At 40.0% G+C, this 26,268-nt stretch overlaps 3 protein-coding genes across 3 annotated transcripts in view; 1 reads left to right on the forward strand and 2 right to left on the reverse strand.

Annotated features, from left to right (window-relative positions):
- Positions 1-6,079, forward strand: part of fmn2a (formin 2a) — a 39,536-nt gene extending 33,457 nt beyond the window's left edge. The window contains 4 exon segments of the mRNA XM_054600112.1: positions 2,679-2,730; positions 3,624-3,773; positions 4,815-4,896; positions 5,117-6,079. Of these exon segments, the coding sequence (XP_054456087.1) occupies positions 2,679-2,730; positions 3,624-3,773; positions 4,815-4,896; positions 5,117-5,143 (311 nt within the window). The 3' untranslated portion in view covers positions 5,144-6,079.
- A 201-nt stretch (positions 6,080-6,280) lies between these two features.
- Positions 6,281-13,745, reverse strand: grem2a (gremlin 2, DAN family BMP antagonist a). The gene is made up of 2 exons (XM_054600568.1): positions 13,484-13,745; positions 6,281-7,583 (listed from the first exon to the last, which is right to left on the reverse strand). The coding sequence occupies exon 2, from the start codon at positions 7,580-7,582 to the stop codon at positions 7,004-7,006; it is 579 nt and encodes a 192-aa protein (XP_054456543.1). The 5' UTR covers position 7,583; positions 13,484-13,745; the 3' UTR covers positions 6,281-7,003.
- Positions 13,746-15,958: 2,213 nt separating this feature from the next.
- rgs7a (regulator of G protein signaling 7a) overlaps positions 15,959-26,268 on the reverse strand; it is a 50,424-nt gene continuing 40,114 nt past the window's right edge. The window contains exons 4-16 of the mRNA XM_054599820.1: positions 24,516-24,622; positions 23,247-23,298; positions 22,275-22,339; positions 21,866-21,942; positions 21,558-21,639; positions 20,541-20,615; positions 20,343-20,441; positions 19,995-20,056; positions 19,494-19,604; positions 19,256-19,381; positions 17,486-17,672; positions 17,113-17,202; positions 15,959-15,979 (exon numbers count right to left, since the gene is read on the reverse strand). Of these exons, the coding sequence (XP_054455795.1) occupies positions 15,959-15,979; positions 17,113-17,202; positions 17,486-17,672; positions 19,256-19,381; positions 19,494-19,604; positions 19,995-20,056; positions 20,343-20,441; positions 20,541-20,615; positions 21,558-21,639; positions 21,866-21,942; positions 22,275-22,339; positions 23,247-23,298; positions 24,516-24,622 (1,154 nt within the window). The remainder of the gene's footprint in view (positions 15,980-17,112; positions 17,203-17,485; positions 17,673-19,255; positions 19,382-19,493; positions 19,605-19,994; positions 20,057-20,342; positions 20,442-20,540; positions 20,616-21,557; positions 21,640-21,865; positions 21,943-22,274; positions 22,340-23,246; positions 23,299-24,515; positions 24,623-26,268) is intronic.

A 26,268-nucleotide genomic window follows, 5' to 3' on the forward strand; every position in this document is an offset into this window, starting at 1 on the left:
CCCGGCTCACAAGCCTCTCTTCAGACTGCTTTTGTATTCAGATGAGAGTATAATATATAGCATATGTTCTTCCGCTGTAATGCTCACTGTCCATTTTAAAGGAAGTCTGCAGATGAAAGCATCTCTTCCCATTTCCACCCCTTTCATTTTCTCTCTGTGTGAGAGAAATATGGGAGCTCTCTCTTTGATGCAAATGACGAGGTTTTTCCTCTGAGTGCGGAGTGTAAGCACCGTAACATGGACATGTGACTCAGAAGGCTCCAGACGGGATTCTTGGGGTTCCTCCGCTGCAGCGGTGAAAAAAGAACAACAGCCAAACGTCTTATTTTTGTTATTTCTGTAATTTCTAAAAAGCCTGGGGTTAAACTGTTTCTGGCTCCACAGTTTAAACCGCTTTTGTTTATTTTCTGACCATGAAACTAACCACAGAATAACAGTGGGAGCGGACTTGTTGGAGCTTGGCTGTTTGGTCTAGCTCGATTTTCCCCGCTCTCTTCACAAATTCTCATGCATGCAGGCCTTTGATGGAGTCACTGTGACTAGCGGGAGAGCACTGGCCATGTGATAATCTGTTTCTGATGGACATAAAGATTAGTAAAACTGATGTCAAACCCTCCCTCACTTTTCTACTGACTACAACTATGTTGCTTAGGATGCCACCTGCTTTAGGAAGATTAAATATATATACCACGTTTTGATAAAGTCACATATTAAGTAGACATGAGCTGTATCTTGTTGAACCACATGAAGTGATAACAGAACTGACATTTTTTAAATCTTATTCGTTGAAATGTTTTCATCTTTTATTTTGTGGCAAATACAGCAGTGGTGAAAAGTAAAAGTATTACTCAAGTACAATACTTAAAGCTGTGGTAGGAATATCTGTCAGCATATTTTAATTCAAGTGGTCTGAGAGAAAACTTTACTTCTGCAGCTTCTCTTGTTTCTGTTTTCAGTCTTAGAAAATCTAGCCCGATACGGGAGACTTTGGCCAATCAACGGTAATTTCATAGAGGGGGCCTTTCTATTGGCTGACCTAAAAATGATGTGCGTGAACGTCCCTTTGGTGAAATATTTAGTAGGAAAAGTTTTTATTCCAGCATTGACAACAACTGCCTGGGGCACCATTAATGTGAAAATGTGCTGAAAAGTGATTATGGAAATTTTTTGCACAATGATGCCAAGAATTTATTTTTAGTATTTTTGATTTTCTGCTATATTCTGCTTCTAATCCACTCCATGTTGAAGTTAAATATTGTACTTTTAACTCCAATAAGTCTATTTAACAGCTTAAGTTACTTTACAAATTGATGATAATATATGTTAAACTACTTAAGCTAGCTTTAAATACTATATTTTTACTTAGGTAAAAGATCTGAATTCTTTCTCAACCACTGCCCCATTCTCTTAGTAGATAAGAACACAATTAATCAAATTGAATTCCTAGTGAATCATTAAGGGAAAAGTTAATCAAAGGGTGTTTTTCTATTTTACTTGATATTCAATTTTTCTAGAAATAGATTTGAGCTTTCCTCAAAGGACAAAGCACAGTTCTGATATTGAGATGCTTCTAGCCAGCACCCTTCATATTATTTATCAATTTGTCACCATTTAATTATGAGCCGTCAGCAGAGAGAGACACGATTATGGGATACAGAGTCATTTAGCGCTGTGGAATGATAAAGTGCAGTGCTTGGCTCAGAGGGTTTGTCTGGGTTCTTTAGATGTGGCTCTGGCTTCAATTACACGTAGCAACCAGATATTCCAGGGATAAGAGCAGAACACAGATTTGTGCCAGGACAAATTCTCCGTTCCATCTACTGTCATGTCGGTCTTGGAAATCCATGAGGAGGTCATAGGTCATTTCTGATCATTTGACAGTTAAACGCAGCATCAGTTTAAAGATAATTGACCGTGAGCGGATGTAGAATCTGTCTGGGAGAGAACTGAATGTCTAACCTCAGCTTTAAGATACATACCATCAAAATAAAAATAAAAAACAGCTGGATTGACTCTACTACGATATATTCGAAAAATCAGCATGGGTCTGAAATTTGATAAGTAGTAACCTGCAGCATTTTCTTGTTTGAGGCTGTCACATTTCACTGCTGTTCTCTTATATCATCATTTATAAAACAGTCAAAATGATCCTGATGGCCCACCGAGATAAATGTTGTGGCCTGCTGGAAATATGTCCTAATGTGTACCATGTAGTCCAACTCCCAGCTCTCTCTTATACTCGCTCACACCTCTTACACACACACACACACACAACACACACACACACACACACACACACACACACACACACACACACACACACACACACACACACACACACACACAGACACACTCACAGACACAAACACAAATACAGTCATCTGTCTCCATTCGAGGTAACCATGCACAAAGAAGCGCTTGTCCTGCGATCTGCAGCACTCATTTGTCAGTTGTGCAACAGCGGACAATCCAACGCTTAATTACCTGGTGGCACAGCGCTGACCTTGGAGATGACTGTTGATTTAAGTAATGGTGACATGTGGAATCCTTCTATATACAAGTTGCATTGTGGGTGAAAGATGTATTTTCTGATGCAACAGGAAATCCTGAATCTGTCCTAATCCTAATCTAATCCTGTATTTACTTTCCTTTTTATCAAAACTTGATGTCCTCTACAGCCAAAACCGAACTGGAAACACAAGAGAAGCAGCTGGCAGACACTCTGAAGATGTAAGAGCTTCCTCTTTTTTTTTTTCTTCAAAAATTTTCCTACTGCTTTTTCCCCTGAAAAAAAACACAGATTAGATCTTTCTCAAGCATCAAAACAGTTGATAACAGTTGTGAATTTGAAATCCAATTCAGTTTGAAGTGATCTATTCTTACGGTGAAGAAATATAATCGTGCTACTTTGTCAATATTTAGGATCTCTGGTTCCTTCAGTTACATGGAAGGTGCAGGCGATCATGCCCGGCCCTCAGTAGATGGGAGGCCCCATGTGCGGTGTCTGTGTTGTTTATCTAAGCGGAGCGAGAGTAGACAGCCTTGGCTCCAGGCTTCTGTTACTGCTGGCTAGGAATGTGTTCCTATAGCACACTCCAAACAAAGAGACCCCAACCTGTCCTCTGTATTGATCCACTGCAAATGGTCTCCACAACACTTGAACATGTGTCATCCCCTGCCGTATGAATGCTCTCCTTCTGCCAGATCTGTCTTTGTCTCCTTGTTGAACATGTTTTTTCCTTCCTCTCTTTCCTCATCCATGCTCATAGCAGTATGTGGGGTATATGTGCACACACTTACATAGAGGGTTATTCATACCAGGGAGAGGAGTGACAAAGCACTATATTAGATGTATTAGAGTTTTATTTTAGCCTTGGACGTTAATCCGTCAGAGTGAACAGAATAGATCTGCTGTTTTAGTGAAATACACGGTCATCATTGGTTTGCGTTTTTTATGTAACTCTACTTTTGAATCTCTAAAAAGGCATATTATTCCAAGATTAACTTTCGTATTTTGCATATTTGCTTAGCATGGCCAAGTTTAACAACAGTTGGTGTACGTTTTTCTGTTTCATGTTTTGATAGTTTGGTCTTGGAGTAATGTTTTTGTTCTCTGTCCTCAGCTTCTTGGAGTTGAGTGTTTCCTTCTCAGTTAAACCCAAGGCCGGAGAGAAAGAGGTCTCTCCCAACACTTTCTTCTCCATTTGGCACGAGTTTTCCACTGATTTCAAAGACCAATGGAAGAAGCATAATAAGCTGATGTTACAGGAACGGTGAGAATATGATGACAAGTTCCCTTTCTCAGAATGTGGCATTATACTTGATACAGATACTGACCCTTGAACCTATTGTCCTAAAATCAAATCCTGCTGAGATATCAGTGGTTTTTCAGGTTTTTCTATGTCTTTGTGAAGGGTACGCCACTCTATGACCTTTTTAAAAAGTCATTGCAGATGCACCAATGTTCCATCCCCAAGCGAAAGTTCCTGAACCATTAATAACTTGCAGTACATCGTGTTCATTGAAGATCCTATCAGATTCATTCAAATTCATGAAGGGAAAAGAGGTTAAATGACCCAAATCTTTGTCCTCACCCCAGTAATGAAAAGAACACATGCAGCATCCAGTTAGCTTCCAGTGGTTTGATGACTAGAAAGATACTGCTGCATATGTCAACAAAAAGCAAATTGGTCCATTATGCCAAATGAAGATTGAATTGTGATATGTATTTGTAAGAGAAGCAAAATGTCACAAGCTTTGCTTGTTCAGTAGGAAAGACTAAAAAGCATTAACTCTTTGCCCTTTGCTAGAGGCAATCATCCCAATTCTCTCTCTGCTGGTTTTGCTTTAAGACTGAAGTGGAACTATAGATATTAATCCTTACCTGTTTGGACATGCAGCACTTGTAATACAGTACCCAAGTAATGAGTGAGCAGGATGCATGTCTGTTAGTATGAATTGTTCCTCGCTCAATGCCAACATCCTGATTATTTGTCTTTTTAGAAGCACAAAGGAGTAGTGACACTGCTGGCTCTCTTCATGCAGTAGTAAACTATGTGAGTGAGTCATTTCAGAGAAGGAGGACTGGCACTTTGACAAACCTAGATCATTGCGTCCAGATATACCAAAATTACCAAATCCCCCAATGACTGTAGTCTGGATGACCCGAGCTGGGTTTTTTTCTACTCAATCTTTATTTTTTTGTGGTGGAATAGTGAATTTCAGCAACAGAGTGAATGAATTTGTGTCCGTCAAGTTATTTGTTTTTGAGGTCTCCATGGGATGACTGATGGATATAATTTGTGTTTCTTCAGGGTCAAAATGGCTGAAGAGTGCTTCAAACAGGCCAAGGAGAAGGCTTCCTACAATGTGAAACCCAAACATGCAACTGGAATCGTATGTCTTCAAACTTCTTGTCACAGTTACTATGTGGTTGCGTCTGTGCTTTGATATGTTGATGTAGCTGAAGCAGTATCGCCCTCTTTTTTTTTTTTTTTTTTTCTCTTCTCAAATTGCCTCTTCCTTCCAAACACTTGTCAAGGTGTTGAAGAAACAACACTCATGAGTGCCAGTGCTGCTAGCTGTAAATAACTCAGGTCTTTTTTTTCTTCCACAGAAAGCAAAGCTGGGTCAGAAGATCTGAAGCAGAGAATGGAAAATTATCATCACGCAGCCTATTGCACAAACACTGTCTGTACAATCTGACGTGACTCATCGGTCATTTTTACAGTCTTTATTTTCTTCCGGTGTTTGTTTTCAATTGATTTAGACCTGTTGTTTATGGTGAGTTAGTTCCAAGTGGATATTATATTGATTAAAAGTGGAATGAAAAATTACATTCTCAGCCACCCTTTCATAGCACTTGCATAATTAAATGAAACATTGCCACCAAAAGACTTCCTTAAGCTGAGATGATTAAATGTGGTTGCTAGAAAATGCCAAGTGGAGTCTGAAATTTGTAGCAACACTATATCCAAGCTTACTCTGTATTTTATAAGCCATATGTAGCCTATTTTCTTTGTTTAGTGCAATTCCTAAGCCGAGTTTATAGTAAGGAATGAGCACTTCCTCTTTATATATCCCTTAATGGTCGAAAGCACAGAATTTTATAACATTTCTACACAGTAGGCATGGATCACCTGCCAGACTGAAAGTGCCTTATCGCACAGCGGAGGGGTCAAATCAGTGCTGTAGATCAGAGCTTAATATTGAGACATATCACCTTTAATTAAATGTTACATGTTAAGAAGAGAAACCTGTTTTACATCAGCTTAAACATGACAACTTTACGGTTCTTAATAGTTTCATCAAATTTGCTTCAGAACCTTATTATGACTATAGCAGCTCCTACATTGTCGTATTATATGTCTTTCATCCAAAAAGGCCATGCATACCTTAGTGATCTGACATAGACTTAATATTGTTTTACTCAGCACTTTTGTCAAAATGCTTTATGTTTTAAGCAAAAACCCTATGCAGTTAGTTTTGCCTTTCCTACTATATGCAAATGGGGCAATAGGACCATGTTATATGATGTTCGTGTGCAATACCAACAATGTGTTTTGACTGAATACCCTTGACCATGAAAAAATATATTTATTGAATAAAAGAAATAACAAAAAAAATTTTAATAAAAAAGACTGTTTTTTGTTAATAATTTGTGCATCTATGATATAAAGTGGTACAGAACTAGATGCACTTGAAACACAACTGTTGTTTTGTAGGAAATATATTTAATATACTTTTCACAAATATACTTGCACACATACATAACATATTTATATATACTGTTTATATTGCATTGCACCTCCGTTACACATGCTGCAGTATGTTTTTCCCACTGGCTAGTATATGTGTGACAAATGTACAAGCAGCTGGATGCCACTGGTCATTGCTGTGTTGCTTCATGTTTCTTGAAATCTTTTCCTTGACATCACTTTGTGTATCATTTGTGACATAATAAGATTCAAGGAAAAGATACAGGATAACAGATACAATACTTGTAAAACACCATCAACATCTCCTACAGGTTAAAACAATGTGGCAAAGTGTGTAATTACTGTCGATACACCTGCATAAAACATTTCATAATACATTAATAGGGGTCACGCTATTTCTACGGTTTCTTTAAGACGCTGAAATATCAGCAGTATCCTTTATGTTTTGTAGTTTTAAACCTTCAAGGCACTTTCTTTCCTTTATCACCAAGGAATAGAATGACACATGTACAAATAGTCAGGTAGATATGAACTTGAAATAACAGGGAGGGGAAACTTGCTTAATGTTTAAAATTGGCTACATCGTCATCAGTGTCTCTTGTGCAGCCACTTGAATCAGTCTCTTTCAACACCATCAGCTCGCCAACATGGCTGCTAGTCTCTGATTAAATCATTGTTGAGCATAGTTCAACTTGGAGCCAGTCCTTGTTTGGCAAAGTTTATGAATTTCTGCATTTGACAGATTGTGTGTCATTTCAATCTCAAAAGGCCTCCTTAGTCCTTCTTCACAGTTTCCCATGGCCGCTCACATCTACAGACATGCAGCGACACTGTTTGACCCTCTGCACCTTACGGTGTCTGAAAGGGGGCTGCAGGTCTGGGCAGTCCAGCTGCACTGTGAGCTGTGTGATGCGGTGTGGCCTGCAGAAGGAGCAGGACTGGAACGGCTCCTGGGCCTTGTTGTTGCTTTTCCTTCCAGAGCCTGAGGCTTGGCCTCGATTCTGTCCTTGACCCGAGTTGGGACCCATATGGCGGGGAATGTAGAAGGAGTTGCACTGGCCGTAGCAAAAGCGGTTGACAACAGTGCGGCTGCGGCAGCCCTCCTCGCTGATTGTCTGACGGAGGGGTTGGGTCTTGCACCAGTCTCTGCGAAGGTAGCGGCGCTCCGTCACCACCAAGGCCTCCCGGCTGGAGGACAGCACCTCTGGTTTCTGCTGCAATAGCCGGTGGTGACGTTCTGAGGACAGGTTCCCTTTGGTCTTGTGTGGGGATGGGATGGATCCCTGGGGCCGGTGCTTTTTGGACTCTGCGGTGATGCAGAGCACCCCAGCCAGTATGACCGGGATAGTTATTCTCCACAGCATTCTGGAAAAAAGAGAGAGGCACATTACTATGCATTACATTTCTAAACAGAAATAAATGGTTTCTGAAGAATAAAACATCTTCTGAAGAGTAATTAAAAAGCATTGACACTGAAGCTGGTGTAACTCTATTTCAGGCACTATGTGATGATACATGACAGTCTTACAATTGAAAACATGATATCAGTTTTGCCAATCATGTTTGCAATTGTGTGAATCTGTATTCGTGTGAAACCACCTTTGCAGTTCAGCCTTCCGGGCATCATTGAGGGAATGAATCCATCACCAGGTTCCCCATTTGTCAGCATCTCTGTGTCATTACTTCTATTTGCTTTCCTCTCGGCTACGCAACTCTTACAAAAATAAACAAAGCCCTGCCATCAAAGGATACACTTAAACACCCATAACGAGAAGGGGAAGTTGATTTTATTGGTCCCGTCGCCGGGTAAAATAATTAGGGCTTTGCTTACTCTAGTCATGAACTATGCCGCAGATATGTAAACAGACATTAGGGAGGACCATCTGCATGTTATTAGGGGAAGAGTTGGGGAACTCTGACAGTTACCCTTTGGGAATCCACTCCTCTACTCTTTGGTGATATACTGTGGAGCAAACTGAACTGAGAATGGCCCAGAGTGTCCATAATCCCCATAATGTAAAAAGAAAGATAGCATGATTTAAATGATTCCTCTGCCATTCAGGATGGAGTATCCGCCCGTGTGCATGCTGTCAGAATTTGCGCCAGCACATTTTTGATCATCACTCAAGCATCTTTTCAGCAGATGTTGCTCTTGACAAGAGTTGCATGACATCAAGTCAGAAATTCTGACAGAGAACCAAACTGCCTCAAGGCCATTGGCTGTTCCTTTTCACAGATTCTTCTTTGCAGTACAAATTTGTTTGTTCGCTTTCCTCCTTTCCTGGCCCCGCAACTCACTCTGACATAGCACAAATTACTTTATCATAATCCACTTAGTTTTCTGTCTCCTTTTTTTCTGCCCTTGACCCTGAGGTCATGGCAGCTCTGTCCGAGCTACATGAGCACTCAAGGCAGTATATCACTATCCCGGCAGCACCAACGTAAGCTAGACAGCAGCTGTTTGTCCACCTTACAAAAATGTAGTTTGAATTCTAAACAGAGTTTTTCTATGTGGTATCAAGAGATATACATAAGTTGGAGTTACATAGAAACTTAACTTTGTAACGCTTTATTGTGCAACTCTGATGTCTTGTTTTTGTTGTTTGTTTTCTTTATAACTGTAAGATATCAAACCTTTGTGGAAAGGATTCATGGATAATGTATTGTCATAATGCAACACAGGGTTGCACAATGAAATGCAGTTGTAGCCTATTTGCTACATAAGAAAAACATGACAAACAAAACAAACAAGAAATTGGATTCCTGAAATGTATTTTTCATCAGGAGGAATGCATTAACATTAATCATTCGACATCGGGGAAACATTGTCCATCAACTTTGACTATGTGTGAGCACCAAGCATCATTGACGTAAACACAGAGTCCACCTTCTCTTGTCCCATCAGAGTCCTGTTGTTCACCGGCTAAGTGCAGCTTGATGCGGGATGCCATGATTCTAGTGTTGTTGTTTTTTTTGCCAAACTTAAAACTTAAATATCTTGATCAAGACGGAAACTGCAGCTCAGAGCATTGCTTCTTCTGTATGCACACGTTTTTACATGCACTCACAAGCTAACACACACGCCCAGGCCCGCCCATCCTAAGGTTAGAATAACTAAACCAAAGACTCCCGCTGGGTCCTTCCACCACCTACTGCATCAGGGAGTCATGACCCCACTCCATTCCAGTGATCTACCTTCCATGTACGACACACGTCTCATTTGTTAGCTGCTCCTTCTCATTCCTGCTGACTTCGTCTTTAAATGCATGAGCCCCTGTTCAGGGAAACGGGCTCAGCTTCTGCGTGCCGCCTCTTGTTCTCTGTTTCCCTGTTCTCCTGCTGTCCATCGTTTAAAGAGGCACCCTTTGACTCCGGTGAGCTACAGTCTGCGATGCCCCGGGGACCTGTGAAGGATGACCTGACTGATTGTGTACATAGGGCATGACGGATGGCCTGTACAGCCAGCAGCAGAGCTCCCTCTCCACTCCCAAAGTTGGCCTAAGTATGATAGTGTCGGCCCTGCTAAGCTATCCTAATCAATCTCTGCTGCGAGACAAATTGCGGTTTTGGGGCAGGGATTCAGGGGTTTCTCGGGGAGCCACTGAGGTGGTTAGTGGTTTGGGTTGGGAGATAGAAGGGTAGGGGCTGAAGAGATGGTGGGGTTTGGGACAGATGACTTACTGGGAAACAAAACCAACATCACTTGGGCTCATGCATAGTACATGCCCTCCTCCTACAGCTGTTTATTGCTCCACAAGCTGTTGGTCTATTAATTTCTTTCCCTTCACATCTGTCTCTCTCTGTCCATCTCTCTGTCTGTCTCTCCTTGACGCACACAGCACTAATCACCACAGAGTCCTGGAGACAGAAAGAGACTGTGGTTATGTGTGTTAATGCTGAGGCAGAACTGAACCGGACCTTTATGTCTGCTGAACACTAATATTGTCCACAAACACAGCTTTATGTTTTACCAGAACCACACATACTTGGGGGATATGCTTTACTGAACTGTGGTAAACCCTGGTTCCAAAATTTAGACCTCTAATGAAATTACAAATACCAGAAACAAATACCAAAAAGACTGCTGAGCAAGATTTTTGAAAACTATTTGAAAACAACTATTATCATCAGTGGGAACTTGTTATGTTTAGTTTTTCAGAATGGAATTATAATAGCATGGTAATGTTCTCGGACTGGATAACAATGGGTCTTTTTTTCCCCAAAAGTCAAAGACAGACGAAAAACAAAATTAGTCTCGAAAATCCCCAGCCTAGATGTAACATATTTTAATATTTCAGACTTTTAGTTCATAAACAATTGAAAAAAGAAACAATAATCCATTCAAGACTTTCAATTTGTGCACACAGATGTATTTCCACTAAACCATGTGAAACATCTTCCCAGCATATCTTCAAAGGCAGGTTAAAACAAACAAAACCTGATGCCCCAATTATTGGTGCGTCAGAAAGTCTCATACACAGACTGGTAAGTGCAGTTAATTACAGTAGAACTGCATTTAATTCACCGTGCAGCTCAAACCTCAATCACACAAGGGTAGCTGAACACACGCACATACACACACACACACACACACACAGGCTACGTGACCACACACATGTGAATACACACACACAGACAGACTCAGACGCACATACACAGGATATAAAGAGGGAAAGAGAGGTAAATGAAATGTTTTCACTTGGAGCCAATTACAAAGAGGAACCATGTCATTATCTGCATTTGCGGATTCTATTTTCCCAAACTACGCTCGGCTGTTGGCTCATTAACAGGGGGGGGCTTTTTCTCTGTAAATGTGTCTAATGCCAATATTGCCAGGAGGCTGCTTTGGGCCGTTTGGGCAGCCATTTGTCACCACAATCCATCTTGATAATGACTAGCAGCCCATATATAATGCTTTCCAAGCTAAGTACTGGCAAGAATGTAAGGCAACTCCTTTGCCTCTGCTACATTAAGCGCTTTAGTGGAGGATGAGAGGCAATTAGAGATGCTATGATAGTACAGGGTTTCACATTTCAGATGTGGATGACGCTACTTAGCTGCAATACCACCTTCCATTTGCACTTAAAGTTTGTTTAATGCCCTTAACATACAGCTTTGCCCTTTTATTTTCCCTTAAGTAGCTTTAAAGGTGCTCAGTAAGCGCTTTGTTTCCGCGACAACACCTTAGGTCTGAACCGAGGAGCACCCTTCGTGGTCGCTTTGGTGGGCGCCATCTTAGGTTGCTAGTTGTTAGCTGTGTCCTCTGCTGCGTCAATGATCCACCTCTTTGCCCATTTTTGAATTAGCTAGGAGGTAGGTTGTGTTGTCACTGCCAAGATGGCAATTGCTGAAATCACCCTCAACGGCTTTTCAGAAACCTATAAGTGACTTCACGGAGACTACGTCCATATTTTATACTGTATGTGGTCGGGACGGCGTTATCAGTTGTAACCTCGTATGAGTGCAGTCCAAGGCGGCGGCATTTAGCTAGCCGTTGGGGGATAACGGCGGGCCCGGATATGAAAAGAATAGACAGAAAAGCTCTGATTACAACACACAGAGGTAGAGTGACTTCATTCTAAGCTCAGGTAGCCATTGCTCCACTATATCTTTAAAAAGTTAGTTGTTTGCTGCTATATTAATGCTCCGAATCCCATATATAGCAGCTTTAAGGTTGCTAAAATGGCCTTATTTCATGCTGTATGACAGAATCACATTTATTTCTGTACCAGCTTGTTCCAGATCTCTTTGATGCCATATATGTTTACGCATGAAATATCCAAGCCAATTACTTTTTTATAGCTCTACCATTCCATCAAAAAGAAATTCTTGTTCTGTGGGTTTGAACAATGTTTGGTTGCTCAGCATGTGATTGCAATGATTAATGCACCAGCAGGCCTCTGCCTGTTAAGGGGTTTAATACTACTTCTTTTAAGCCATTTTTGCTCCAACACAAGGTGAATGTTGTTTTGGTTTGAAAAAAAGGTTGAGAAAAAAACTGGCCATAAATACAGCATACTCTGCCATTTGAATCCACTTTCCTGAGTGTTTTCTTAGTACCTGTTCAAGTGTAAACTTCACGTGTTAAGAACATGGTTAAGGCTTCCATCAAATACCAGTATGACTATATTTAGAGGCTTACAATGAAGTGTTTTCTGTTGCTAAAGAAAATGTATTGTGTCTGTGTTCTAAATCCTCTTTGACATCAGAGCGGACTGTACAAGGTGGTGCAGTCACCAGAGCTGTAAGAAGGATCAGAAGGCAAACTCCTACCATTCACCACACGCATACTGTAGGAACACACGCACACATGTGTTCACACACCAACTTGAATACACATCAGTACACACAAATACACAAATGATACATACAAAAGTGAACACAAATGAAAATACACACCTGACATGAGCAGAGAGAGAAAGAATAGAGATTGTTTTGTACACACAGAACACAAGTTCATTATGTACATTAACATCATTATCTCTCATTGTCTCTATTTAATATTCACCTGAAAAAACTAAACCTACTCTTTATCTCACTGTGATTCACATTACAACACACTGTCATCACTCTCTAATTCTCTCACTCACAACACTAATTCCCTGGAACCTCCAGCCACTAATTATAGTAATTTAGTAGACACTTTTATCCAGAACACCTTACAGTACCTCGAAGGCGCATATTTTATTACTATGGGTGGCCCCAGTGGGAATCAAACCCTCACTGCTGGCAGAAATACTAAATAGCTGTTCGATTACTACTGGTCAGATTACATGGTTTGGCACTTAGTCATTCAGAGACTCACTGAGTCACTCAGTCTCACTATGCCCGCCAGTCTCTTACTACCCACTTGTTCGAAGCGCTCACGTAGGATATGTTGAACCAGTACTCACTTTTCTACACTTTTCTCAGTAAATCCAAACGGTAGAGGATAATATCACTTGTGTAATCACTACTTCTTCACGTAAACTGCAAATAATATGCATTATCAAAGCATTTATCATTGTATTTTGAAATCCTGTAATTTAAAATGAAAATACAGCCATAGAAATGGGAGTAATTTAAATGTTCACTTTCTTGAATGACATAACATTAATTTGTAATCAGTCATACTATTAGTTATATTAGTTGACATTTTTAAACACCTTCAGAAAGTTCTTGCAACTGCTAAAACTGTTGAAAGAGCTCCTTGACTCTTAAATAAAGTGTTAGAGAGATGAATAGGTGTTATAGCAGTGAAGCATAAAGTATGTAGGTTTATGTACCTCTCACCACAGCGCGCAGCGGGACAGTAACGTGTCGAGGATGCAGTCAAGGGAGGATGTCCACCTTCAGTGGTCCTTGCGTCCGCTTCCAGGTTCCGGTTTCCATAGCAACATAATCTGTAGTATCCTGAGGCTTATCCTTGCTCCTCTTTTTTCTCTCCCAGCTAAAGTTTCTAAAATCGTGGACTCGATCAGTTTTCCATCCCCGTGGACAAGTGGTGTCTCTTTCCAACTTTCTGAGTCTAACTTTCTGTTTTCAGGCTTTTTGTTTTTAGGTTTTATAAAGAAGCTCCAGACCTCAGTCACAGTAAGCCAATATCTTAGTGCTGCGGAGACTGTCTGTAGTCAGTCTTTGAGAGTGTTTGACTCACTGTGAAGCCTGCCTTACTTTGAATCCCCACCACCCCCTTCCCTCCTCAAAACTGGGAGGGTTTATCCTATTGGTCATTGTGTGAATCAAACCAAGCTTTCTTTCATTTAGGTCTGTCTTTCCCTATATCTGTCTTTCTCCGCCTATTGATATTTGTCTTTGATATCTTTTTTTTATAATCCATCCGTCCATGATGTATCAAACTATAAAAAAATATAGCTTTTCCTTTGTCTTCTTTTTTTTCCATTGTAAGTTTTCTTTACCCGTTCCCCTGTGTTTGACTTCTACATTTGCATTTTTTAAGAGAGGGATGACATTTTGCCACCATGTTGAATAAAGGACAAAATTGTGAAGAAACAATGATGTCCTTCAATACCCCTAAATTATACTCGCTCCTTGGCACTCTGACCACATCACATTACAACCCATAACCCCCTCTCCATTAATCATTGTATGCATGTACCCTGACACACTAACAGAATGCTTTGAAAAATGCCACAATTCACATTCCTTGATGCAACTGAGACAATAATGTTTGTCTGTTTTGTGGCTCTTGGTAAGATGACCACTGGGCACAGAGACTGAAAAAAGCCTGTCTGTCACATCTGCCATCAAAGAGCTGAAACATCAACAGACCCTGCAAAACCTCAGATGGGTACGGTCTGAACAATAACCCCTTCAGCAGACCAGAGGATGATGACACTCTTGCATGACAAAACTTCATTTGTCTGCAGAGTACTGTGGTGCATTTTGCTGATCTGTGTTGAGGAGGAGCTGGTTGCTGAGAGGACGCAGATCCCTGCAGTAGGAAATAATTTAACACCCTCTAGTGGTTGAAAGCAAAAGTGCATTCAAGCACTTATTGGATTCTTCTAAAACTGAAGAATGATCAAACAATTTGAAAAAATCGAAAACAAGGATACTGTAACAGATAGAGGGCCAACTTTAATAATACAAGTAAGTAAAAGTGTCTTTAAATATGGTATAAAAATAAATGCAGGAGAGAATAACAAAGAAGTATGTTCTACATAAGACAGGAGACAATATTTTTGTAATTTTGAATGTGACTTTACAAGTGCAATGAAAACCATATGTGCTAATTATTGTAATGCAATAAAATAATGCAAAGCAAAATAAATGCACAATAAATAATCCTAATAATAATAATCATAATATATATATGTATATATATATTGTATATTCATTCTGCACAACACTTCCCATAGCGTGACAAAGTATCTGTGACCCCAGATCATGTAAAGCGATGACATTTGTAAGATTTATCAGTTTAAGCTGTCATTTTACATCTTTTTTTTCCACATGTTTTTTCCTTTTTTTACTCTCTGACATCATTTGTTTCAGCTGGAAGTGAGAGAGGGGCCTCTGATCCAGCAGTTACAATGGAAAGAACTGGAACACTGAATTAGATTTTTCTTCAATGGCATTTTTCATCTCGCCAGTCTGTCAGTGTCCTCACAAGTCCAGCAGTGCCTCCTTTCTGTGAATACTGGAAATATATCAGGTACTGTAAGAGGAGAGTGAAGAAGGAACATCCTCTCCATGGACATGCAACATCCGGCGGACAACAGACGAACAGACAGTCCGGCTCATCGCCCGGCTGAGCCAAGAGCAGATGGACAGACAATGATGACGAAGAGATGAGATGGTCCCCCTCTCAGTGTCCCAGAGAGAGAGAGAGATGGCATTGATTTTAGCATGATGGCACATGACTGGTCAGCCTCTTGGATGCTCATGGTTTCCCCTGTGATGGGAGAAGAGAAAAAAAGGCAGGACAGACAGGTGGAAAAGAGAATGAGGTCAATATGTAAATGAGCGTGAGAGAGAATAAATACATGTATTTTCTGGTTGAATAACAATATGGGCAGCCATCCATTCGAATTGCATGCACTGTGCAAATTTAAGATTTGAGCTGACTTTGATTGTTACATTTCTTATAGTTCTACATATCTAAAGCCTGTTAAGATGCTTAAAAAGTATCTATTAAAACATACCTACACAAATCGGCAGTATCAATGTCAAAACAACATCTTACAATGTACAATGTGTGTCATTTTATATTGGACATTACCTGGAAGCAAGAGCCCTCAGAACAAGTTCTTACTTTTCTGTGGGGACCAAAAAAAAAGGACACGTTAAGCGAAGTAAATTTACCGTGCAGAGGATTCCGGTTTCAATCTATAAACTATTATGTACAAATATAAGTATGGAAGAGCTGCACTTTCAGTTGAGCCTCAAAAACAGAATATAAAAATAGTACTCCCTCATTATAAAGCTTTTAGAAATAGTCACCTCCAATGTACTGCATTCACATGATATTGTATCAGAAAAACCTAGCTGTCATAGCAAAATCTTAATTGCCAGAATAACAAGCAGTGGAAGTGTAGGAGGCATGAGACAGAGCAGGTTTAGAACATATAAATACATCTGTGCAATTGAGAATTATTCATCATGTTATGACAGCCGTGTCTCTGGTATTCATAATTATTTCATTTAATCCAACAGGAGTCCTGATCAGCGACTCCACCATCCACACCTGCAGCAGACTCTGTTAATATATTGTATTCACTCTATCTGCTGCTCATTGGTATTGCTGGCAGGCAGGTGCCAATTTGTTTAAGGTGTTCCTTAGTTTGACCTGGTTTTGCACCTTTAAGCAACTCTACATACACCGCTGTATTGAGGAATTTTATATCTAAATCAGACACAGTACATTATTTATAGGAGACAATTAATTAATCCTGCATTAAGCAATATTATTGGTACATAAACGTAATAGCCAATGTCATTTTAAGGACTTGCCAAATCAACATCCAACTCTTTAGCTCCGAAAAAGTCTATTTGTTGTTTAGGAGTTAGTGAAGACCAGACCACAACTTACAGGGATAGAAACACAACACTCATGGGATGCTCATGATGTTCTAAACAAACTATGATTTTTTTCTGCCTCTTAGTGGTCAAAAAGATGTGTGAGTGAGAAGAATTATACCAACCCCGCTCCTGTAGCAGAAAATGTCTCCAAAGGTAAGGGCAACAGCAACTATATTTACATGCGTGACGGCTTACTGGGAATGGATTTAAAGTGTGATTTAACAGAATTTGAAAAGGCAAGAGAGTGGCTACTAGGAGGACAGGTTAGCATCACTTAAAACTCAGTATATCTCTGCATGTAGTTTTCTATCTTATTGCTATTTTCAAACTAATATTTTCTTCCAATGTTTTGAGTAATGTGTTTTTTCACCTTCTTCTTGGCCTGTAATAACTCCTGGTAGGCACTGGAGCGGATGAATCGGCTGTAGGAATCACTCTTCATCAACTTGTAGATATGCTCCTTTAGTGGAAACACATAATGTGAAAATGATTTACAAAATCAGACGTGCGGGAGCACAATGTGCAGATTTGAATTGGATAAAATTCAATATCTAATTTACCACCAAAACAGAGTTGTGATTCATAAATTGCAACATAAACTGTTGCTGTTCTATCAGTTGCAAAATGTAGTTTCAGGTCACAAGCAACATTCCAGTCAACAGTTTAACTTTTCCATGCTTATGTACAGAAAATGAACAGAAATTAACTGTGGATGTGATTTAATGTGTTTGTGTCATTTGAACCTGCGCATCCTCAAAGGCGTAGCGTCCAGGATCTTTGACGTTTTGGGTGGTTTTGCCGTAGCTCTTGGAGTCCACGTTGATGGCGCTGGGCGCTCCGGGGGCCAGAAACTCCTGCCAGATCTCCTGAACCCGGGTTGGAACTTCTCTGATGGGACGCTTCTTTAGTTCCTGGACCGCCAGCCAGAACCTACAGACCAAAGGTAAACAATGCAGTATCTCTGACCACAAATTAGAAGTGGCACATTCCATATAATAATTAAATAATTCCATATTTCCATTCAATTTTACCTTGTCAACACAGAGGAGAAAAAATGCATGGTGAGAAGTAGAAGTAACTGCAAAAGGAAATATTTTAGTGTTTGCCCTACTTAGAGAGAGGGGTTTCATTAAAGACAACATTTAGTGTTTACAGGGTAATATTTCCATTAATAACAGCATGTTTTAGGTTTCTGATACATCCGTTCAATTTTAGGAGCGTTAAAATGATGCTCAACTGACTGCGATATTAAATTACATTTCAATTAAACTGACCATGTTATGAGCTCTGGGCATAAACAATACAGGCTTGTACCATCAGAGGGAGCAGGGGAGCTATCCTGCACAGTGGTTGCTCTATTCAAATTAAGCTGTTTGCATGCCTCTTTGATACTCTGCAGTATTCCTGTTACCATGAATAAACCAATTAACATAATACTCCTTCCCACCTGTGTTATCTAGACACAGCTACTGTGGCGCATTCTCTTTTTAAATGCTGCACCCACCAGCTCTCCCTGCTTTGATTTAACAATTTCACTGTAGGCTCTTATACATGAAAGAAGCAATGACCCCAGTAATAACAATGATGGTTGTTAGCGTCCCACAATTATATGTACAGACAGTAAAAACCCATTCAAGAGAATATTATTGATCATGTCTGTCACCATCAGAGAACCACAGAAAACCAATGTTCAGTTATTCCAGTTGAGCCATAAGGACATGAACGCTATGTTTGTGTGAACATTTAGTATGTGTGTCTGGGGGGCAGTGTATGTTAAGTACTCCACAGTCTCTCACATGTGCATATATGTGTGTGTGTGTGTGTGCTCGTTTTAATCACGTTGTGGCGACAAATATCTGTTCACACAGTCACATTGTGGAGACACATGTTGGAACAAAAATCTGGTCCCACAAAAGTGAACCGCTTATTTTAGGCTTAAGACTTGGTTTGTGGTTGAGGGTACAATTTGCAAAGGTTCAGGCAGCTGTAAGGGTTGTGATTCAGCATGTGGCAATTACGGTTGAAGGAACAGTCAGTAATTCTAATTAAAAAACACATGACTGGATCCTGCGATCTTACCAGCTATATCGACAGGCAGCGTTCTTAGGTACGTTATTTAGGCACTTCACCTGCGTATATCTATTCTGTGCTACTTTATGCTTTATTAATTTCATTTCAGAGACAAATGTACTTCTTACTATATTTATTACACAGGTTACTGTTTGCTTAACAGATATAACATTTTAATCATAAGATCATCTTATAAAATAAAATAAATTGTTGTAAAATATTAACTTGCACAATGTTGAGTAAACATGGCAATATTTTGTATTAAATAAGCTGAGAAACAACATGCTTTTTTATTCAGGTGTGAGTCCCACTCTTTAATTACTCTATAATTAAGACAATATTTATGAAGACAAAAATATTGATTGCACTAGAAGGTTAGGTCAAGCCTCCGAGGGATTCATGGCAAGACAATGTTCTCATGAGTATTTTGTGTTGGCGAGTACCTGAGATTCTCTGAGCTGAACTCAGACTCCAGGAACTTGAGGAACTGCTCTCTTCCCACTGGATCTTTGAGAACCTCGTCGATGCCAAAAGCCCACCTCTTTACCCTCTGCTGGCCGGGCTCCTTACTGAAGAAGGACACACCAAAATGCAACACGTCTTTCACAGATGATGCATGTGTGCAACAAAAACACACCTTAATATTTCAACTAATTAAGATTAATCTAGACATGCACCCACCTGGCTTCAAGCTCCCAGAGTGTGGCGTCATCTGAGATCCAGGGGTTTGATGGATCTGAAGGCGTGAGGAAAGGGTCGTATTCGATGTACTGCTCTGTGTAGCCCAGCAAACTGTTTTGGAGGAAGAACAGCGAAAGCATATGAATAACAGAAATCTGTATCACTGGTTGACATTTGGCGCGTATTATCCAGTTATCATATCAGGGAAAATTGTGCTCCATACTCATTCCTTTCTGTGAGTGATTATGAATGAGTTGTCTATTTGCAGTAAATTCTTGCTGGATGCACCTCTCTTTTCACTGAAGGAAATGACAAATCAACACTTTGTGTGCCACCCAGTATCTGGAATCGTCAGCTCTGACGGCCACTAAAGGCATTGTTTGGGCCCAATTACTCTCCAAGTCATCGGAGCTCTCAATTCAGTGCCATGTTAGGCCATTTAAAGGCTCAACAAACAGATCGATGGCTAAACCGAATAAAGACACAAAGAACATTGCTCACCTCTCCGCCACTTTGGACATTTTCAGTCGATGCCTGTCCAACTGCAATTGCCAAAAGGTGATCTGAAACCACATCAGGGAACAATTAGCATGCACCAGTCTCCATGAAGTCCCAACTTATTGTTGGTGTGCAATTATATTTAAACAACAACTGCATGATACTTTTCTAATTTTACTCTTTGTGTGCAGTTCAAACTTTTTACTCTTTGAACTTGAACTAATGTTTTTATTACTTATAACTTGAGTTACAGATGAAAAATGAGAACTAAAGTTGCAATTTGTCTGCTAGCATTGACTTCAAATTATTAAATATAAGGTTTTGGAGGAAGGTGCCAACGGCAGGTCTAACCTGGTCCTGCAGTTCTTCTTCTGTAGGCTGCTTGGTCTCTGGGGCGGGGGTGTGGGTTGGGCTGTGAGTACGGATATCATTCTGCAGCCCATACACAGACTGAAATGACAACAAACACATAAAAATGATATACAACTATCAGTAATAGTAGCCGTATAGCTATTGACAACCACAATGGAACAATAAGTCTGTCTGTACCTTTCTGGTTTTGTGGGGGTTTTTCATTCTGGACGACTTCTTTATGTCGACTTCCGTCGTGTTCACACATCCAGGCTGTGAGAAGAGTAAAGAGAACATCATAAAATTCTGTAAATTCTGCTTAAATTAAATTATTACAACTTCAGCTCTTTATGATTTGCCCTCTAGCATGACACCACAGATGGTGAAGGTATACTTTGGCCACCATGACATGAGTTTCAGGTAATAAAATCGAATATGCTTAGCTGGGCTGTGAAGTGAGTCTCAGAAGTCTCGAGGACAATGTGTCAGATGCTGCTTAATTAAACATGAAATGTGCCAATTCAAGCAAAACAAGCAAACCAGCGGGAAATAGTGTGCAAATTCTGGCTGATTGAACAAGTGGTCTAATCTAGGTCTCTTCCAGAAGAACAGAACGAAGTAGCTTGACAACGTCACTGTGAAATTTGAATTAATATTGATTATGTTACTCCAAGGACGCATAAATTGAACTTATTTTCCAATTAAGCATGGAGCAGCGGCTTTCAGAGAAATACAGCAGAGGAGATCCTGTAACCTCAGGGGGGAAATAAATGCTAATGCCAAGCAAGTGTGTATGAACAAGGTAAAGAGCAGCAGTGAGGCTGATGTGTTGTGACAGTTATTGATGTGACATTTCATTTGTATGGCTGAGGAATAGACGACGGAGGATTTACAGTGTGTTCACCTCTTTGCTCTATTCATGTAGAGCTCATGTATAAAAAACATGAACTGCGTAACATTTTCAAACCAATATTACTTTCTCGCACAGCTTGATGCAGGTGTTGAATGGATTAAAATAACCCAGAGAGCGTAAATAATATATTATATCTACAATATGTCATTCTGTGTGTGTGGTGGAGATCGATCAGTGTGAAATTATCTTTTCAATATCGTTCTCTTCTGCAGAAACATTTCAGATGATATTGATAATGTCTGCAATTATATTGGTAGCACAGCAAAGGTGACGATGACGACAAAATCAGCAATTTCACTCACCACTGGTCTGTGCACGTCCCAGAATGCTCTTTCCTGACTGTCGAGAATTTTCCTCTCAATTTTGTCTCTTTTCTTATCCACTCTGAGGAACAGAAAAAGGAGATCAGAACCATTTTTACAGAGCAGGTAGCTCATTCCAACACACATATGATGCCTTTACTCCATCACATGTTTAATGTGCAGCTCATCTGTGAAGTTGTAGGCTGGTAATTAAAGGGAAGTTGTAGTAAACCTCGAAATTCAATCATGTCAGAATGAGGGTGTAAGAGGACTCACTCAATGCGTTTGTGGTTCTTATAGAAACCTACTTCGCTTGTGCTTCTGCTTGCATAAAAATGAACTCCCATTTCCTGGCGAAAGCTCTCTGTAGCCTTGCTAAGCTCTCCTGCAAGTGAAACAAAGAACAATTGAGAGGGAAAAAAGGCTTTTGAGGGATCTGGACTGATTATATTTACTGTGCATGATGTGTACAGTGCATGGCTGGATACCATCTTTAATGATCCCTGCTACAAAAAAACCTTAATATAACTAACCCGGTGATTCATTTAATAGCTTTGGTGAAAGAAAAGGTTACAAATGATGTAGTGGAACACAGAAAAAAACAAATGTTCTCAGTGTCAGTATGAACAAAAAGGCAAGAGATAAAGCCTGGGAGCTGAATGCAGAAGTGATATGTGAAGAGGAGAGTGCTGACTTTAAAAGACCTCTCTCACTTACCGCTTCATAGTCTGCAAGCTCCAGACGTGCTTTATTTTGCATTGTTCTTTTGCAGAGGTAAACAGCTGGGAGACGGAGAGAGACAGAGAGATGGGTGATACAGGGAGGTTTTTAACAGCCTTAAGTTAAAAACCGTTTACTCATTTAATCCTCTCAACTGCACATTAAAACTGGCCTGCAAATCACAAAGGTCATTGGCTGTGCATGGTGTCTGACCGTCTGTCACAGTGTGTGTTGTTTGTGCGTGCGCGTGTGTTTCTGTGTGTGTGCGCCTGACTTTTGATGTCTTCCCGTAATATCATCATCTCTTCATCCCTTCGTTAACTGACCATTATGTGAAAGGTTCATTATGCCATTACACTGTTTTCATTAAGGTGCATTATTCATGTGAATCAGTTGCTACATCTGAGACACTCTAACTTCCCCTAACACTCACAGGATTATTCCCACAGTGAGCATTAGCCCCTTTTCCTCTCCCACAACTCAAAAAAAAAAAGAAAGACCTGCAAAGCTGCGGCTATGCGCTCCAACCTTTTTTGGCATTATGAAATGTTTATCTCCACTCGTCTGTAAACAATGAAGAGCTCTCTCCCGTATCAGTATTAAAACCTTCAGCTAAATGTGCACAACGGGTGCACGCACACAAACACATCCCTGGTTTCCTTCACTGTAATCAGTCTGTATCAGTCAGAGAGAATGACTGAGGAAATAGAAATAGTCATTGCATGCCAACTACACTATAACTGTTTCTAACTGTGGGCCAAGCATAAAAAACGAAATGTGATTTAATGTTTCTTCCTACCATTTTGATACTGCAGTTTGTGTTTCATCTTTTGACTTTTTGGTAACACCAGCAGTAATAACACAACTGCTGGACAAATGCACTACACAAACAGCTGCATCATTTGATTCTCTGCAGTACTGAACATTGCACAAAGTAGGAATAAGACTATAACAGAGCGGCTCTCTCACCATAGTCTGTGTTTTCTGGTTCCCAGCAGTTTGATGGCCAAAAGTATGGAGTCTGAAGTGAGAAACAGGTCATTAAGTAACAAAAACCAAAAGAAACCTTAGATCTTTGACAGTGTACAGCTAACCACATGGTGTTTTGATCAAAAGTGAACACCATCATGCGAGGTGGGCACGCAGTCACAGCCCTGCATCTGTCAAAATAAAATATTTTGTTGAATAATGGGCTCTGCATAACGTCTTAAGCCCATAAACTCATTTTTAGCGAGCACATGGAGCAGACACCGACCTGAATGCTGACCTTCCGTGGAGGCACTGTATGGACTGGCCTGGCTTCAGATGAAAACCGATTACATGTAAAGAGCTATTTAAAGCCTGCTACCAACACAGACAACCTCAGGCATTTAATTTACATTGGTTAGTTCTGAGCTGCACACTTGGGGGAGCTAACCGGATGCTAAATCACTAAACTGACAATCCCACTATTAAGATTCAGAGTGATGTGTTTTTTCTTCTTCTTTACTCATGGACCTGTAAGAATTATGAGGCACAGCATTTTCTAATCACCGTTTTGACTCCAGCATGTCACACAGAGGCACTTTAAAAGATTTATCATGACTGCAGCTATTAGAGTTGGAAATTTGTCATGTGTAAAGTGAGTTTTGTACTTTACAGCAAGGAAGGAGTTTTGGAATGTCAGTACATATTTGTATTCTTTATTGTCTCTGCCAGGAGGGTATGTATTCATTAGTGTGTGTGTGTGTGTGTGTGTGTGTGTGTGTGTGTGTGTGTGTGTGTGTGTGTGTGTGTGTGTGTGTGTGTGTGTGTGTGTGTGTGTGTGTGTGTGTGTGTGTGTGTGTGTGTGTGTGTGAGCTCAAGGACCTCTCGTGGTTGCAATGATTCCCCCTTTTGGAAAACATATTTTATTGACAACATATTTCATTATATGTTGGTCGGTAGGAGGAGAGCTAGTTAACATGGAACAAATAACAATTTATCAGTCTTAGAAATCTCCTACAAACCGGTCAGTATATCATCTGGACTCTTTGATTTAAAACATAAACTGTCTGTCATACATAAGCAAACATGTTCCCTATAGTTCATATGATGAGATAACACATGATATAGCATGAAAACAAATTTAACTATGTGAAGTGTTTCCTCTTCTTAGGTCATTTTTTAAAAATTGCCATTGATTTCTAGAGATCCACAGATGTGATAAGATTGTTTAAAAACAAATAAGAATCAGAGCATTACTATTATTATTCTTACCTGAAACCTATAGAAAGTGCCATCATCTTTGAGAGTGAGGACGTGGTCTGAGATGGGGAAGAAGTAACCATGTGCAGCCATCAGAGTTCCTAGGTGAAGAGCTTCCACTGGGAGAAAACACAGAAATAAAGTCAATTTACAACTTGATGTACTCTTGTTCTTTGAGTCAGTTTACCCATTTATATTGTACACCAGCACTTACAACTTTACTTTAATTTACTGTACATTAAAAAAATCATATCTATCCATTTAGTACAAGCATGTTTTGGGATTGTGTTAAAAAGTTTAGATCAACAACACTGTCATCTTTCCTGCAGATATCATTGCTATTCTGTGCTCTGAAGGAACATTTCAGGAGGAAACCTCTCTAAGAAATGTGTCTAACCGGCTCCTCCCTTCAATTTAAGAAGTTGATATGAGAGTCGTATCCATCTTATCAACTAACTCTCCACCAGAAAAAGGATAAGCATGTTTTTCCAACACGTCAAACTTAAGAATCAGGGTGATAAGGCCCTACTTTTAATGAATCTATCATCTTTAAAAGCTATTTATTCAGTTTATACTGAGGCATTAAAAGATCATTAGAAGAAGATTATCTGATTATCCTGCAATCAATAGTTCCTCATCACAGAGTCGGCATTCTGTTTTTGGGGTCACACAATCTAATTAACTTTATTCACCCTTCATCTCCAGGTAGAAATTCATTGTTGACAACATGATCAGAATAAAAACGAGGATCTTAATTCGGAGCTGCTGCTCTGACAATAACAATTTAATAGTAATGAACCTTATTATAGCATTTACAAAAAGAAACAAAACCACACAAGGCAGATAAAATAAGAACAAGGTCAAAGAACATGAGCACAGAGGAAGTAAAGACAAAAAAAAGGATATGCTCTGTTAAATTGGAATAAAAACCGTAAATTAGAGTCTGACACTGCTTTGACAGGATATGCAGGTCTCCGATCCAACCAAACAGCACAGCAGGAGGTCCCGCTGATTAGCCCACTATCAGCCGGAGAGGCGGAACTCATCAGTCAAATCACCTGGTGTTGTGCTTGGTTGGAGTGAAAACCTGCTTCCCCTCCGGCGCTCCACAGCACATGGTTGACTCTCCCTGATTTAAAACCATCAGATAATGAAATCGTGTCATCATCATCAACTGTGTGTCTCATCTGCCACCAGTTACTCCCTGCTGTTCTCGACCTGTAACCCCTTCACTTCGTCTATTATTCATGTTTAGAATAATGTGTCGACAATTCTCTGGGAAACTGGCTCTTTGTGGTCATTATGAACCGTATAGGAAACAGTTTGTTTAAATTTTGATTCATTCAATAGTATTCCTGTCTACTATACCACCATGATTATTGAAAGTTTGGTGTAAAGCCTGGGGGAGTCTGGGCAGTAAGCTGTGATCTTAACATATTAATAAGCTAACAGATATAAAGGTTGAAATGCTTGACATAGTCTAAATAGGCAGAGTTATGAATGCTTAAACAGGAGCTTACTGTATGCATGCATAAAATATTCACATCTGTGCTATCTCGCTCTCTCACACACACACACACACATCCATATATCCACACGCAATGGGATGTGTGTGTGAGATAAATATAGATTGGCTTTCTCTTTAGCACAGAGGTGACAGCTTGAGAGGTCAGGATGCTGATGTGAATTCATGTGAGTCTGTGTGTGTATGCATGTGAGTCATTGTGTGTGTGTGTGTGTGTGTGTGTGTGTGTGTGTGTGTGTG

This window comes from Anoplopoma fimbria, chromosome 6 (assembly GCF_027596085.1).
Source record: "Anoplopoma fimbria isolate UVic2021 breed Golden Eagle Sablefish chromosome 6, Afim_UVic_2022, whole genome shotgun sequence".
Taxonomy (NCBI): Eukaryota; Metazoa; Chordata; class Actinopteri; order Perciformes; family Anoplopomatidae; genus Anoplopoma; species Anoplopoma fimbria.